Here is a 15,489-nt window from a genome sequence, read left to right as displayed (position 1 = left end):
TGGTTAAATTTTCTAAGGAGGATTTTTTTCCTGCTACCCTAACTGTTTTTCCTCCTAAGAAAATTTGCATATTTCGCAGCGTATTCCTGCTTATAGGAGGAATCTGTGATATGTAAACCTGAAATGCCTTAGACGGATCACGCCTAGTAGCTAGGCGGAATTTCTGCTTTTTTCAGGGCGGAAGTTTTCGTACGGGTTGCAAATTTAAGTGTGACTGTCACAAGGATGATACACATTTGAAGTAAATCTGCCCAGCAGTATGAATGTTGACGCATGACAACAAACAACGGACGCCAGAGCATCCCCAATTGATACTAATAGCTCCACAGGTGTTCTGTGCTTGGCCATGATTCACACTATACCATCTTTCTTCCTCTGCAACCCCAAAACCCTTATACATCATAAGTATTGACAAAAATCAAGTATATATATAAATATAAAAAAAACATGACTAAAAAATTGTTTTGAACTCTTATGTAATTGATTTTTGTCAATACTAATGATGTATGGATGATGTTTAAGGGTTTTAGGTTGTGTAGGGGGAACTGGGATATAGTGTAAGTCATGGCCATGTGCCAAGCACCTGTGATAGCTCACCCTGAAGCACAGGTGTTAGTCACATAATCAAGTATTTTACATAAATGGCCTTTATATGTATATTAGGATATATCTTATTATAGTTTATAGCCCATTTAGAACATAAACCTTTGGTTCTAGTGAGTTAAAAGGATACAGTTACTTTATGACTCGTATATTTGAACAACAAAAGAGACTATAACATGATATAGGTAAACTTTCACAGTGAATGTCAATTAATAATAAAAGCTATATATTGCATAAATATATAAAAAAAAAATGAACCTCCCCGACGGGGAATTGAACCCCGGTCTCCCGCGTGACAGGCGGGGATACTCACCACTATACTATCGAGGATTCATACTGCTATGAGTGTAAAGTAAACTGATAAACAGTAGTCTAGTTTACACTGCTGTTATGCAGTCGTTTGGAGTACTCCGATTATGGTAAAAACAAGACGTTAGAGATACGGATTACAAAGTAAATTTTTTCTCATCAAATTTTTGATTTCAGTCGATTTATATTTTATGCAGGTGATTATGATATATTTAATGTTATAAATTTCACCATATTTGTTTTTGTGAATCATTCATTCTTTCTCAGAGTACTGGCATGCGAGCAGTTCCCGTACAAAAATCATAGTTACTTAAACATTATTTTTAGCTCGACTTTTCTATGAAAAGGGGAGCTATCCTACTCGCCCCGGCGTCGGCGTCGGCGTCGGCGTCACACCTTGGTTAAGTTTTTCGTACCACCCCACTTTATTCCAGAAGTATTACAAGTATGGCTTTGAAACTTACCATACTTGTTCACCATCATAACCTCCATCTACAGACAAGAGTACATAACTCTGTCAAGGTTTTTGACAGAATTATGGCCCTTTTTTGACTTAGAAAGTGTATTGAGCTTGGTTAAGTTTTTTGTACCACCTCACTTTATTTCAAAACCATTGGAGGTATTGCTTTGAAACTGACCATACTTGTTTACCATCACGACCTTCATCAACAGACAAGAGGACATAACTCTGTCAAGGTTTTTGACAGAATTATGCCCCTTTTTGACTTAGAAAATACATTGAATATGGGTAAAATCCACTTATTGCCTTAACCCTTTGAGATATTGCTTTGAAACTTTTAATGCTATTTCACATCATTACCCCCATCTGTACGCAAGAGAAGGTAACTCTGTCAAGGATTTGTTTTAAAAATTAAGGCCTTTTATCGACTTAGAATCTTGGGTAAGTTTTTAGTACCAGTCCACTTTTTGACTGAACTGTTTGAGATATTAATTTGAAAGTTGGAATACTTGTTTACAATCATGATTCCCAAACATGTCCAGGAGAAGGTAATTCTGTCAAAGATTTTATTTGAATTATGGCCCTTAACTGTCAATGTTTTGTATTATAGGCAAGCACTAAAAAACTTAAAAAATCTAAAAAAATTCATTCCTATCCACTTGTTCACTTTACCATAAATTATGTCATATAAACATTACGTATCACACAATTCAGTAAAATAATTCTTCACTAAATATCTTAATGCTCATGGCCATTGTTCACTTTAAAAATACAGAGATTCTTGTATTGCCTTTTACTGCAAAAACTTTTTTTATTGGCAAGCAATAAAAAAGTCGAGCGCGCTGTCTTACGGACAGCTCTTGTTTATTACGCTCACTCACCAAAATTTGAATGTTACACATCAATATTCAGCTCGTCACACAAATCATGGAAATTCCATTATGTTCTAAACATAGAATAACCCTTAGTTATGAGGCCTCATATGGGGTACCGAAATTATCCATTATATTGTAAGAAGAGAAGTATTTCCCGTACATAAAATCTAAACCATTATTATTATACAATTTTATTATATAGGACCTATTTTTCATTTACAATTGTTGAACAGACCATTATCTAAGAGATAAATAGATGTAATTCAGGAAATAGAGCGTAGACTAAACGCGGGTATCAATTACCCGGTACCGTTATACCCCAACGCATTCACATGCAATATCATGCTTGTATGCATGATATTTTACGCATCAAAGCCATAAAATTATTATATATAGTAATATTGGTCAACATTCTGATAATTAAACAAGTTTACATCACATTGCCTACTTATTTGTAAACAGGTGGTATTAGTGGAAAAACCCTTTAACAAGCCTCACGTGTAAGTATTTTTGCGCATGCGCGCAAGGACGGAATCCCCAGAGAAAACAAGGTCACGTTTTGACGACGCACAGGTGAAAGTGATTTAAAAATGAGACTTTATATACGTACTGCCGAACTGACACTTAGATTTTGTCTCGTTTATGTATCTGCTTGATTTGAAATGAATTTTTGAAGAATGCAAGTAAAAATCAAGCGTTTAAATGAAAAATACGGGTACTGCTTCTGTACGGGAACTGCTCGCATGCCAGTATATTTAAACACTGTAAATACCTAGATTTAATATATTTTCGCGAGCTTTTAATTTTTCTGTAAATATTCAGTATTTTTTTGGTAATAGTATGGTTTAATTAAACTTTAGAGATGAACAAAAGTATAAAATCCGGTTTTTAGTACACTCAGAACTGCACACTTTTGGTCACACAATTCACTCACAATTTACATTTTCCGTTTTAAAACTGCCATTCCGTATTTCATGCACTGCTTCTGTTTATTCTGGTTCCCTGTCTATAATGGTTCCCATAGAAGTCACACCGCAGCATAGGAGATCAGCCTAGCCAAATTAATTTGTTGTGAACGGTTTGAGTCTTTGACCCATTCAACAATTTTTTTTTCTTACTGTCAAAACGTAAGACATAGTCCGTCCAAAATGATCTTGATATCTCTTTGATTATAGACCTGCCTAAAAGTTGCGATGTGTCATTTTGCAGCACTTCTGGCTTAAGTTTTTTTAAACCATCACTAGCAGGTACTGGCTTTACCATAAAGCTCGTATAAACCCATAGCACAACTTTTTAATGTTCGTATGCATCTGCATGTATGAGCATAAGTAGAGCTGTATTCAAGAGAAAAAATATTGATCAGTTGATGTATAGTTGATATTTTTCTGTCAATCAATAATGAATACAAATTTCTAAAAATCGATAATTGTGATTAATTCAATGTCTAGAAATTATAAAAATTCACCTAAAAGTTAAAACATATTCAGAAGCAGGTGTCCATGTCTAACATTATGCTGTTGTTACATAATATAATATTTCAAACCAATGATGACAAATAAATGGTCAGAAAAAAATCACTCAATGGGCATTTATAAAATAATACACTGTACAGAACATGTATTTTACAGAAATCATTTAAACAAGTTGGAAGTGAATGACAGATAAGTTATTATAGGTAATAATCAATATATTTGTGTATTGTTGATATTTGTCATTGGATATCAATATATGCTTTCCACTGAATCAATGACAGCTCTAAACAATGCTTATTAGATGTCAGGCTTGACCATCATAAACTATATCAAGCCTGTAATATATTCAACATGTATATAATATATTCGCCGGGATAACCATCCAGCTAAACACGTGGTGTGGGCTGGGATTAAAAATTGTTATATACCCGCCGTGTATCCAGTTTTTTTGATCCATCACAAAATGCAGCATCGGAGCCCTTGGAAAGGGAAATTGCAACGAAAACGAAACCAGATGTATTCACTCACACAATCCGAACAATCAGAAACCAAATTACATTTACTTTCGGCAACAACGTCCATAGCAACACTTCCGGAACAGGAAAGGTCTAAATTAAATCCGAAGATGAGACAAACAACGGAAGGTCAGAAACAGCGCAAAATTGACGAACCAAAAGTCTCAAGATTTAAATTCTCAAATAAACTTCATGTTCAAAAGACCCGAACACAATATAATATTTTATACTTAGAAAAGTACATAAGAACAAAATCCATCCTTAAGTCATTCATACCACAAGTACCAGTTATCAGCTCAACTTCACAAATACAGTGGGAAGAAGCACATACTGACTTTGATACCCAGAATTATCCTATTTCATCCATGGCGTACTTAGAAGAGAGATTTCTTGCCACTCAACAAATAGAACCACTCATATGGTTCAGATATATTGATGACATTTTTACCATTTGGCCACATCGTTGTGGGGAATTGTATTCCTTCTTGGCCCACTTGAACGATTTTCACTCCTTTATCAAAATTACGTATGAAATCGCCAGCCATGAAAGAAGCTCATAAATAGTTATGGATGTACATGGCACCCTCTATACTAGACTGTACATTAAAACTACTGATGCCAACATATATTTACATTAAAAAAAGTGCATAACATAGAAATAGTAATACTTATGGTGACACAAAAGAACAATTTATTTGTGTATTTTTATTTATGGAACTTTTCAATAATCAGAAAGCACTGGACTCTCTAAAACTATATTTTTACTTTAATAACTATTACACATGGACTTAACAACATTCTGGCACTGAGCCAAATCTTATTCTATTTTTATATATATAGCATATATCGTTGCACTTGTTGTTACTATTTTGGTCAGTCATGTGACTTACCATCCTATACATTTTTAATACTTCAGACCCAAATTTCTGTCAAAATTTATCCTGATGAAGACCTCACGGAAGGTCGAAACCGGTAGATAATAAAATAACATAAACATCCCTGGTGTTGCCATGTAATTTTCTTCTTACTTATCCTTTCTTGATGTATATAATATATTGGACTATAGTTTAGTTCTATAATTATAGTATTTTAGGATAATCCTGATATAGAATAGATTGACAAAGAGGCCAAGTCAATATTAACTTCAGTATGCTGTTTCATGATATCCTTTTCTCGAAATGAAATTATTAATCCCGAAATATGATTCTCAGATTTTGCTTTTTTAAGCAAAATTATGTTCTCCGACAGGGTGTTTCAATTTCGATAATATATAGAACATAGAATGGATGTATTTTCAAATGAAAAAGTAGCGTGTAGAAGTGTTGAGTGAATTATTCAGCGGAAAGTAAGCTGACTTGGTGAAAAAAAATTCCAGCCAGAGGGTTTAATAAATACATAATAGTGTTATATATTTACTACAATAAATTATATATATGATATATACTGTCAAGCCAGCTTGCTTTGAGGCTTAGCCTTATTTGTATTACAGGTTCAGATGATATTTTAATTTTCTGTGCTTAAAGACACTTAATTTCAGCAAATTTTACATATTATTTAGATTTCCTGAGAGAAAAACCAGTAAGACAAGACACCTTAAACAACAAGATGTCAAGTTCTAGTTATGACAGTGATGATTCATATTCAGACAATAAGTACAAAAAGTCTAGGAAAAGATATTCAAGTTCAAGGTCACCGTCACCTAAGGGCAAGAGATTAAAGAAATCACATGCGAGTAGAAGGTCAAGGTCATTATCTGAATCACCAGAACGAAAAGAAACAAAATATGATAGAAGAAACAACAGAGATAATATAAGGTCAAGGTCGCCTCATGACGACAGGAAGAGCGATTATAAACAAAAATATAGTCCACCTAGAAAAAGATCAAGGTCACCTTATAATGATAGAAAGAGTAATTATAAACAAAGGAACAGTCTACCTAGAAAAAGGTCAAGGTCTCCTTATGATGAAAGGAAGAACAGTTATAAACAAAGGAACAGTCCACCTAGAAAAAGGTCAAGGTCAAGAAGCAATTCACCTATGGAACAGAAGTCAAGGTCACCTGTTAGGAAAGAGAGCAGAATTTGGAGACAGCCAAAGGAAAATGGTCACAGGCCTAACCACAGTGACCAGCAGGGAGAATTTTTCAACAGGTTTGTCAATTATTTCCCATCCTTCAATATTGTGGCTTTTAGATAACATTGCTGCTTTTACAAAATGTTCAGTCTGCGAAATTCAGTCGCTGTGGGTTCGAATCCCAACAGGGACTTTGGATTCTTTCATGTGAGGAAGCTATCCAGCTAGCTTACGGTACGTCGGTGGTTCTACTCAGGTGCCCGTTCGGGCCTGAAATAATGCACGAAAGGGCACCTGAGGTCTTCCTCCACCAGTAAAGCTGGAACGTCGCAACATGACCTATACTGTGTCGATGTGACGTAAAACCCAAAACAAAAACAAACAAACAATTTACTAGACATATGAATTTTTAATAACTTTTAAGGACAAAATATTAGTTTATGACCTGCGAAGAAAGTATCTTCTTGTAAACATTCATCTCATGTTTGATAAAACAACAATACACAAATGATAAATATATATCATTAAATAGTCTAAGATATTGTTGATTATATAATGAAGTAAAAATTATTTGCATACATACAAATAACTAGATAATTCTATGTGCATACATACAAATAACTAGATATTTCTGATTCAAGGGAAGGTAACTCAAAAAAGAGAACGGTGACCCTGATTTCTTTTTTCGCTTATCATATTCTAAAACAACATCTAAAGAAATTCTATTGGGCAATTTAAGTTTTGCCTAAATATCTGTATGATAACTCTCGAAAATGTCTGTATGGACTTTTACAATATATACTTTACTGATGTGTAAAGTTTATTCATTAAGTCTTTCAAAACTCTGAATTTTAATTCACAAATTCCTTTTGAGCAGGTTTGATAACATTTTTTTCCAGCCATAAAGAAAGTGTGCATGACATGTATTTGGATCATATTGTACCTTTATTAACTTCAGAACTTTTCTTCAAGCATAAAGAATGGACTGCTTGAATTTAATTTAAGGTCTTTTTGAATCTACTATTATTGTGAAAAACTTAGTGTCTCTGAGGTTAGTGTCACATACTCTAAATTACTGGCTCTGTGGGTTAAATCCTGTCTTTGGACTTTTTCATGTGAGGAAGCCATTCAGCTAGCTTACGGAACATCAGTGGTTCTACTCGGGTGCTAATGTTTGTGCCTGAAATAATGCTTGAAGAGACACCTGAGGTCTTCCTTTACCAGTAAAGCTGGAAAATCACTGCATGAGCTTTACTGTGTTGGTCAGACTTAAAATCCAAACAAACAAACAATCCAAAGAAAAACATAGATGCAGTTTTTGATGTGATTAAGGTTTTTAGCATGATAATCTATTTTCAATTTCTTTTAAATTGGTACTTAAACTGTTAAACTATTTTGATATGATTTGTATTGCATAAGAAATATGACTTGTTTAATGTGACATTTCTGTATTTTTATTACAGACGTAGAACAGACAGGGAGCGGTTAGGGGCTGCAGGTGTTCCAGAAGTGTGGGGGCGCTCTCCTTCCCCGCAAAAATCTGAGTAAGTTCTGACCATTAATTCTCATTAACACCTTGAACATTATTGGACAGCTATTTAGCATTTTGATAAAAATAATTTGTGTCATGACAAAACCAACATAATGCGTTTGCGACCAGCATGGATCCAGACGAGCCTGCGCATTTGCGCAGTCTGATCAGGATTCATGCTGTTCGCTTATCAATTCTATTACAAGTAAAGAAACTGATAGCGAACAGCATGGATCCTGATCAGACTGCGTGGATGAGCAGGCTGGTCTGGATCCATGCTGGTCGCAAACGCACTATGTTGGTTTTGTCGTGACACGGCTCATTTATAAAAGTACTTGGGAAATGTACTTATTCTACCCAATAGTAAATTACAACTTGCATGTGTATTATATATATCTCGAATATTAAATGATTCAATACTCAATTTATTAAATGGGTCGAATAAAGTTATATTATGCAAGCCTCTGGTGAACATAGTATTATTTCATTCAACAAGTTCAATAAATTTAGTAATCAACTTACAGGAATGTAATACTTTATCACATACATGATAAAGAACCATTTTTCAGTTAAAACAACTATTTATTCATAGAAGGGCCTATAATGTTACACTGTTAACCTGTTGTTAACATCACGTAAAAATTATAAATGCAGTGCAATACCATTTTTATGGAGAAGCAAAAGCAACACATGTATGTGATAAAAGTGATTTATAATTTGAGATACAGGTATTTTTTCCCCTAAAAAACTTATTTTAAAACTTAATAATCTGTTCGAAACCTGCAATCTTTGACTAAAATATTGAATTCTTGTTAAAGATATTGCTATGCTCATCATTGAGTATAATATTTTTATCACAAAAATTTATTAAAATCTATGTAATTCTTACTGAATATGCAGTTGAATGAAAAAAATAAATAAACTATGTATGTAAAATTGCATTTCCTATTTCAGGTCAAGTAAAGTTAGTCTTTTCTTAAAAAAAAACTGCCATTTATTTTTCATGACACTATAATATTCATATTGTGAATGTAATCACGTGTAGTGTGTAGAATTTTAAACATAACGTATCTACTTTTATGTGAAGTCAAAACATGTTTATTTTATTTTTACAAAGAGACTGTGTAGCAATTATCAATATTTTCTAATATCAAATTTGAGCATTATAGTATATCTTTAAATATAGAAGCATAATTGTTTTATATGTTCTCACAGGTCTGAAGAGTCTGAGTCAGAAAGTGAAGATATTTCAGATTCAAGTGGAACAGATTCTTCTGAAGGTAAAACTTACTTTATACATATACATCAGATAAGTTAATTTTGATTCATGATAAAAATGAATCTACAAGATAATATAGTGTACCTTGTTAGTCCCCTACCGGATTACCGGAGGGGACTTTAGGTTTACTGTCCGTCCGTCCGTTCTTCCGTCTGTCCGTCCGTCAACAAAATTGGATCCCGCGATAACGCAAAAAGTACTGAAAATATTTTTATGAAACTTGATATATGGATAGATGGCAGTATGGAGATTATGCACGTCTTTTTCTTTTCTTCCTATGTTGAAAATTCTGGTTGCTATGACAACAAATAGACTGAAAATATGGCAAATTTTACACATAACCTGGATCAAGTGATAACGCAAAAAGTACTGAAAATATTTTTATGAAACTTGACATATGGGTAGATGGCAGTCTGGAAATTATGCACATTCTTTTCTTATCTTCCTTTGTTGAAAATTCTGGTTGCTATGGCAACAAATAGACTGAATTTCAAGATTTCTGATTCAAGTTTTTAAGTTTTTTTCACTATAAGTTCTTTATTTCTTTAAACTTTAAATATAAGTTGCTAGTCATCAACCACATCATATGTGACACAGTTTACAACTCTAGCACAAAATTTATCAGAATTACCTCCCTTGAACTTAAAATTTTCATGAAAAAAATATTGTTTTTTTCAATAACTTCTTTTTTTCTGAATGTATCTACTTCAAACTTCATATATATGTTTCTTATTATCACTCAACATTTGTGAGAAAGGTCAATACTCTAGCAAGACTTTTTCCAGAATTATGCCCCATTTGAACTTTTTTTCGAGAAATTGGTAATTTTTACTCCAAATTCTTCAATCATTATAGGATTTTCTTTGAACTCCTTCAGTGTCCTTCAGTCCATCTGTCTGTCTGTACATATAAACTGTTTCCTGTGATCACTTTTAAAGAACTTTTTCAACAAATTTACTTAACATAGAAACATAAGTGAATGGCCAATGGCCCTTCAGAATGTTGCTGGGGCTCTAACCGGTAGGGGACTTACGGATTGCTTGCAATACTATGATAATTGCTTGTTTATTTTATTTTTGGGTTAAGAAATTTGAAGGAAAACACTTTTACTTGAGTATATTGTTTAAAATACATTTTATAAATTCCAGAGGAAAGAAGAAAAAGAAAGAAGAAAAAGTCGAAGAAAAAGAAGAAACATAAAAAGCACAGTAAGAAGAGGTGAGTTTTGAGTGGACCAGATTGGATATACTTTTCTTTTCTTTGCTTTATCTTAACTCAGATTTGCTTTTAATTAAAGGCTTTTATAATTGTTATTTACAAAGGGAAGTAAAATATTTTATTCTTTCTCTTTCTTGAATGCCAAGTTCAAATGAATTTGATAATTATCAAAACAGAACTATTTCATTTCAGCATCTTTTAACCATAAACCTGTTGAATTAGTGTAATGGATTTGCCTTTCTTTGAATTAAACTTTTTTATGATCAGTCAGTTCAAAGTTTAAAGGATAGTCATGTCACATTTCAAAGATAGTATTTAGCCGAGTCAGACTGCAAAGGCACCAGGCTGGCCTGGCTGTATACTGGTAGCATATGCTTATCAGTTTCAGGTTTTACCGTCAGTTTATAAAATGTTGCGGGCAACTTTTAAATCTGCGAGATTTTATGTCGAAAATATATAAAATGTTGCAGCTTATAGAACATCTTGAGTTCTTCTGTCGAAAAAAGTCAAGTTTTACGAAGGAAACTGCAACATTTTTCGTTTACATAGTAGATGAAGCCAGGCAAACATATGCCTTCTTAAGGAAGTCGGTTGCAGCCATTATAATCATGTAAAATGCCGAGTTTGAATATTCAGCCTCGACTTTTTGTGCTAGGAAATGTCTCTGCACAAAAAGTGGAGTGTGAAAATCTGTGACATTTTATGAAATAGTCGTTGTTGTGGGACCAATAATTTTTCTCCGACTTTTTGTAGAATCTACAACACTTGCAAAAAATGTTGCGGATTTCTTTCTGTTCCTTGACTTTTTATAGACAAACAAAGGATAAAATGTAGAGGCAAACCATGGACGTTACTGGCCACCGATGTCAAAATGTTCTTTGCTGTTTCCAACAATTGTTATAAAATATTGAGACTTATACCTTCCCTGCGACATTTTGTATGTTTTCGGCAGGAAATCTCGCGGATTTGTAAGTTGCCCGCAACATTTTATGATAAAACGATAAAATTTCTTTTGGGTTTGAAAATGGCTGCAACCGGATATTATAGAGAAGACACTTCTTTCTATATTTTCAGTCTAAGGTAGTCCCGGAAACAGAAACATTATATGTGCAAATTTGTGCAAAACATTGATTACTAATTTGATTATGAATGCACATAATAATGACATGTCTTGACCAATAGTTAGAGAGTACGACTGGACAATTTCATTAATTCACCTGGTTTCCTATCTGTTTTACGGAACGTCGGTGGATCTACTCAGGTGCCCGTTCGTGCCTGAAATAATGCACGGAAGGGCACTTGAGGTCTTCCTCCACCAGTAAAGCTGGAACGTCGCGATATGACCTGTGTCAATGTGATGTAAACCCAAAACAAACAAACAAAACCTATCTGTTTTACAGTAGAAAGTCAAAACACAAATCAAAGAAGGCAAGAAAGAAGAAGAAAAAGAAGAGTGAGACGGAGACAGAAAGTAGTGATTCTGAACAAGAAGATGAGGCGTCTCAGTGGGTTGAAGTCTGTAAAGGTAAGCATATTGCTAACAATAACAAAGAACCTTACTTGCCAATATAGTGTTAGGTCCAGTTTCATGTCAGATCGCTATTTTTTCTGGTTGTCAAGTTACAAACTTGCTTATTAATTGTTAGGTCAGGGGGCAAGTCAGACATAAGTTAACAATCTCTATTTTGTTGGTTTTCAAGCTACCAGTAAAGAGTCAGGCCACCCTGTATGTTCATCCTAAAAGAACAGTCTTCGTTTGGTTATTTTATTATTGAGGCAGGGGTGTCTTACGGTGGAGTGGTTATGGTTGTTGACTTTAAAATTATTCACTGTGGGTTCAAATTCCAAAAGGGATTTGGGATTCTTTCAGGTGAGGAAGCTGTCCAGGTAGCTTATGGAACGCCAGTTGTTCTACTCAGGTACCCATTCGTGCCTGAAATAATGCACGGAAGGGCACCTGAGGTCTTCCTCCACCAGTATAGCTGTAACATCACGATATGACCTATACTGTGTCAATGTGACGTAAAACCCAAAACAAACAAACAAATAAAACCCAACCTAAAAAAAAAAGAATTTATAAAAGCTTAGCTATCAGTATACTTAGTTTCTACATCAGTACTGAGTAAACAGTCTTTTTAAGGAGAGCAGAGGCTAAGTGGTTAAGGTGTCTGTCTCTCAACCCAGGGATCATGGGTTCAAGCCCTTATCAGGTCACGACCATGATTCTTCATATGACACCAATACTGGTTAGTTCCAGGAAGCAGACTTAAAAGTGATTATTATATGTTGCAAGAACTTGTTTTGCAATCGAGCTTGAATAAATATGTTTAAACGAAATAGTATCTTTTCTGTTGGCTCCCTAATAATAAAGGCTAAGCTACTGACAATAAGTCAGGTGAGACTGCGTGTTTTGTCTTGGGAGTAAACACTCTGTTTTCTGTTTGTTGCTGAAGGTACCTACTACATATTTAAGACAGATGCTTTACTTTTGGTTGCTTAACTATACAATCTTCCATTCAAAAGTCGATTCAGGATATTGATTGTTAATGATATTTATAGCAGTAACACATATTTGTAGTGGTATCTATCACCTTGGTATGATCTTTTATTCAGAATAGTCCTATCAACCTATGCAGTATAGATAGAGAGGGTGTAATTGATATTTTTTATTGATGATACAATGTAATTATATGTTTAGCAGTTAATAGGTTTATATAGTAAATATGACCAGGCTAACAATATACCCATGTATCTCCTATTTTAAAGTGGGTTATCCGTCATTTACAATTATTGATAATGCAGAAAACATTGTGATTGTTTGAAAATATCAATAATTATTCAAATTCAATATAATGGTATAATGGTTATTTTTGGAAACTACATGTTTGTACTTAAGGAAGAAAATTGACATTAGATATAAGGAAATTATATATGCAAAAAGCAAACAATAGTAGTGGTTCTTTTATGAGATATTTGAGAGGCCCTAAACATAAGGAAAAAAGTCTTGCATTGAAATCAGTTTTTCTGTAGCCAATAGGGGAAAGAGTTTTTGTTACATGAAGTTATATTTAATCTGTGCTTTATTGTACTGAGAGCCTGAGGTTCTTTTTACAAATATGTTCAGAAAAGATGATATTATATACATATGTATGTCAAACTGAGTGAAATGATTTTTAATTTAAATTTTCAACCCTTAATTTATTAGCTTAATGTGTGCAATGGATGTACCTGTCTTGGAATTTAGAACAGTCTATATAATTCAAAGTTTACAGGAGCCTGCCTCCAGGTTTTCATACTAATTTTCATGAAAATTTTGAAAATGTATGAAAATGTAAGAAAATATTGTGAAGTGAACACAGAAAGTAATTTACACATTGCAAACAACACCTGTAATCAGTCATCAAATTTAGCACTTAATTTTCTTAAAATTTACACTGGCCCGAACTAATTTTCACTGGCCATGGGCCACCGGGCCAGTGTAAATTTTAAGAAAATTAAGTTAAACATATAGTAGATTAAATTCAAAACTGGAATTCGGGCCAGTAAATTCAAAATCTTAAATTCAATAACTGTGTAATCCATGTAAATTACCAAAAAAAGGATCAAAATATGTAAAAATATGGTAACACAGGTAGCAAATACTTTAACTTTCCTTCATGACTTTGTACATTTTTCTCAAGTTTGATTTTCTTGAAAAAATGTTGGCTCGTCTAGAGGCATGCAGCTTTAAAGGTTTTCAGTATCAAAATATAAAAAAAATAAGCTAACACTATAGAGCCTGGTCAAACTGCACAAATGTGTAAGCTGGTCGGGCTTTAGGCTCTAGTCTGATGGCAATCCCTAATCTTACTTGGCTCTAGGAGGCATACGGGGCTAAGGGTGAAATACATATACACAGTCTACCAGTTATTTTATGCTAAGGGTTAAATACAAATACACAGTCTACCAGTAATTTGAGGCTAAGGATTAGATACAAATACACAGTCTACCAGTAATTGGAAGCTAAGGGTTAAATACAAATTCACAGTCTACCAGTAATTGGAGGCTAAGGGTTAAATACAAATACACAGTCTACCAGTAATTGGAGGCTAAGGGTTAAATACAAATACACAGTCTACCAGTAATTTAAGGCTAAGGGTTAAATACAAATACACAGTCTACCAGTAATTGGAGGCTAAGGGTTAAATACAAATACACAGTCTACCAGTAATTGGAGGCTAAGGGTTAAATACAAATACACAGTCTACCAGTAATTTAAGGCTAAGGGTTAAATACAAATACACAGTCTACCAGTAATTTAAGGCTAAGGGTTAAATACAAATACACAGTCTACCAGTAATTTAAGGCTAAGGGTTAAATACAAATACACAGTCTACCAGTAACTTAAGGCTAAGGGTTAAATACAAATACACAGTCTACCAGTTATTGGAGGCTAAGAGTTAAATACAAATATACAGTCTATCACTTATTGGAGGCTAAGGGTTTAATACAAATACACAGTCTACCAGTAATTGAAGGCTAAGAGTTAAATACAAATACACAGTCTACCAGTAATTGGAGGCTAAGGGTTAAATACAAATACACAGTCTACCAGTAATTGGAAGCTAAGGGTTAAATACAAATACACAGTCTACCAGTAATTGGAGGCTAAGGGTGAAATACAAATACACAGTCTACCAGTTATTGGAGGCTAAGAGTTAAATACAAAGTCTACCTTTAATTGGAGGCTAAGGGTTAAATACAAAGACACAGTCTATCAGTAATTTGAGGCTAAGGGATAAATACAAAAACACAGTCTACTAGTAATTCAAGGCTAAGGGTAAAATACAAATACACAGTGTACCAGTAATTTAAGACTAAATGTGACATACAAATAGACAGTCTACCAGTAATTTAAGGCTAAGAGTAAAATACAAATACACAGTCTACCAGTAATTTGAGGCTTAGGGTTAATTATAAATACACAGTCTACCAGTAATTTGAGGCTAAGGGTTAATTACAAATACACAGTCTACCAGTAATTTGAGGCTAAGGGTTAAATACAAAGACACAGTCTACCAGTAATTGGAGTTTAAATACAGAGTAAAAGTAATTGAAATGCTCATCCATTTGTGAAGAACTGTTAAAAGATATAACAAAAGATTTTTGTAATGG

The 15,489-nt window shown here is 33.7% G+C and overlaps 1 protein-coding gene and 1 non-coding gene across 3 annotated transcripts; one reads left to right on the top strand and one right to left on the bottom strand.

Annotated features, from left to right (window-relative positions):
* Nucleotides 1–861: 861 nt before the first annotated feature.
* Nucleotides 862–933, bottom strand: Trnad-guc (transfer RNA aspartic acid (anticodon GUC)). Its single transcript has one exon. It is a non-coding gene; the product is annotated as a tRNA-Asp (tRNA).
* A 45-nt stretch (nt 934–978) lies between these two features.
* Nucleotides 979–11,922, top strand: LOC132724898 (NKAP family protein CG6066-like). Of its 2 annotated transcripts, none has more exons than XM_060709882.1 (6): nt 979–1,056; nt 5,793–6,384; nt 7,771–7,851; nt 9,054–9,118; nt 10,266–10,335; nt 11,736–11,922. In XM_060709882.1, exons 2-6 carry the CDS (start codon nt 5,840–5,842, stop codon nt 11,905–11,907), a joined length of 933 nt encoding a protein of 310 aa, XP_060565865.1. In that variant the 5' UTR covers nt 979–1,056; nt 5,793–5,839; the 3' UTR covers nt 11,908–11,922. The 2 variants fall into 2 exon arrangements, with proteins under 2 accessions (XP_060565865.1, XP_060565866.1); XM_060709883.1 differs by having other exon boundaries at nt 1,025–1,109.
* Nucleotides 11,923–15,489: the final 3,567 nt, after the last annotated feature.

Source organism: Ruditapes philippinarum, unplaced genomic scaffold, assembly GCF_026571515.1.
Source record: "Ruditapes philippinarum isolate M1 unplaced genomic scaffold, ASM2657151v2 ctg713_1_1_1_1, whole genome shotgun sequence".
Classification (NCBI taxonomy): Eukaryota; Metazoa; Mollusca; class Bivalvia; order Venerida; family Veneridae; genus Ruditapes; species Ruditapes philippinarum.
The sequence above is the reverse complement of the archived record's forward strand: the minus strand, read 5'-3'. Positions and strand labels throughout refer to the sequence as shown.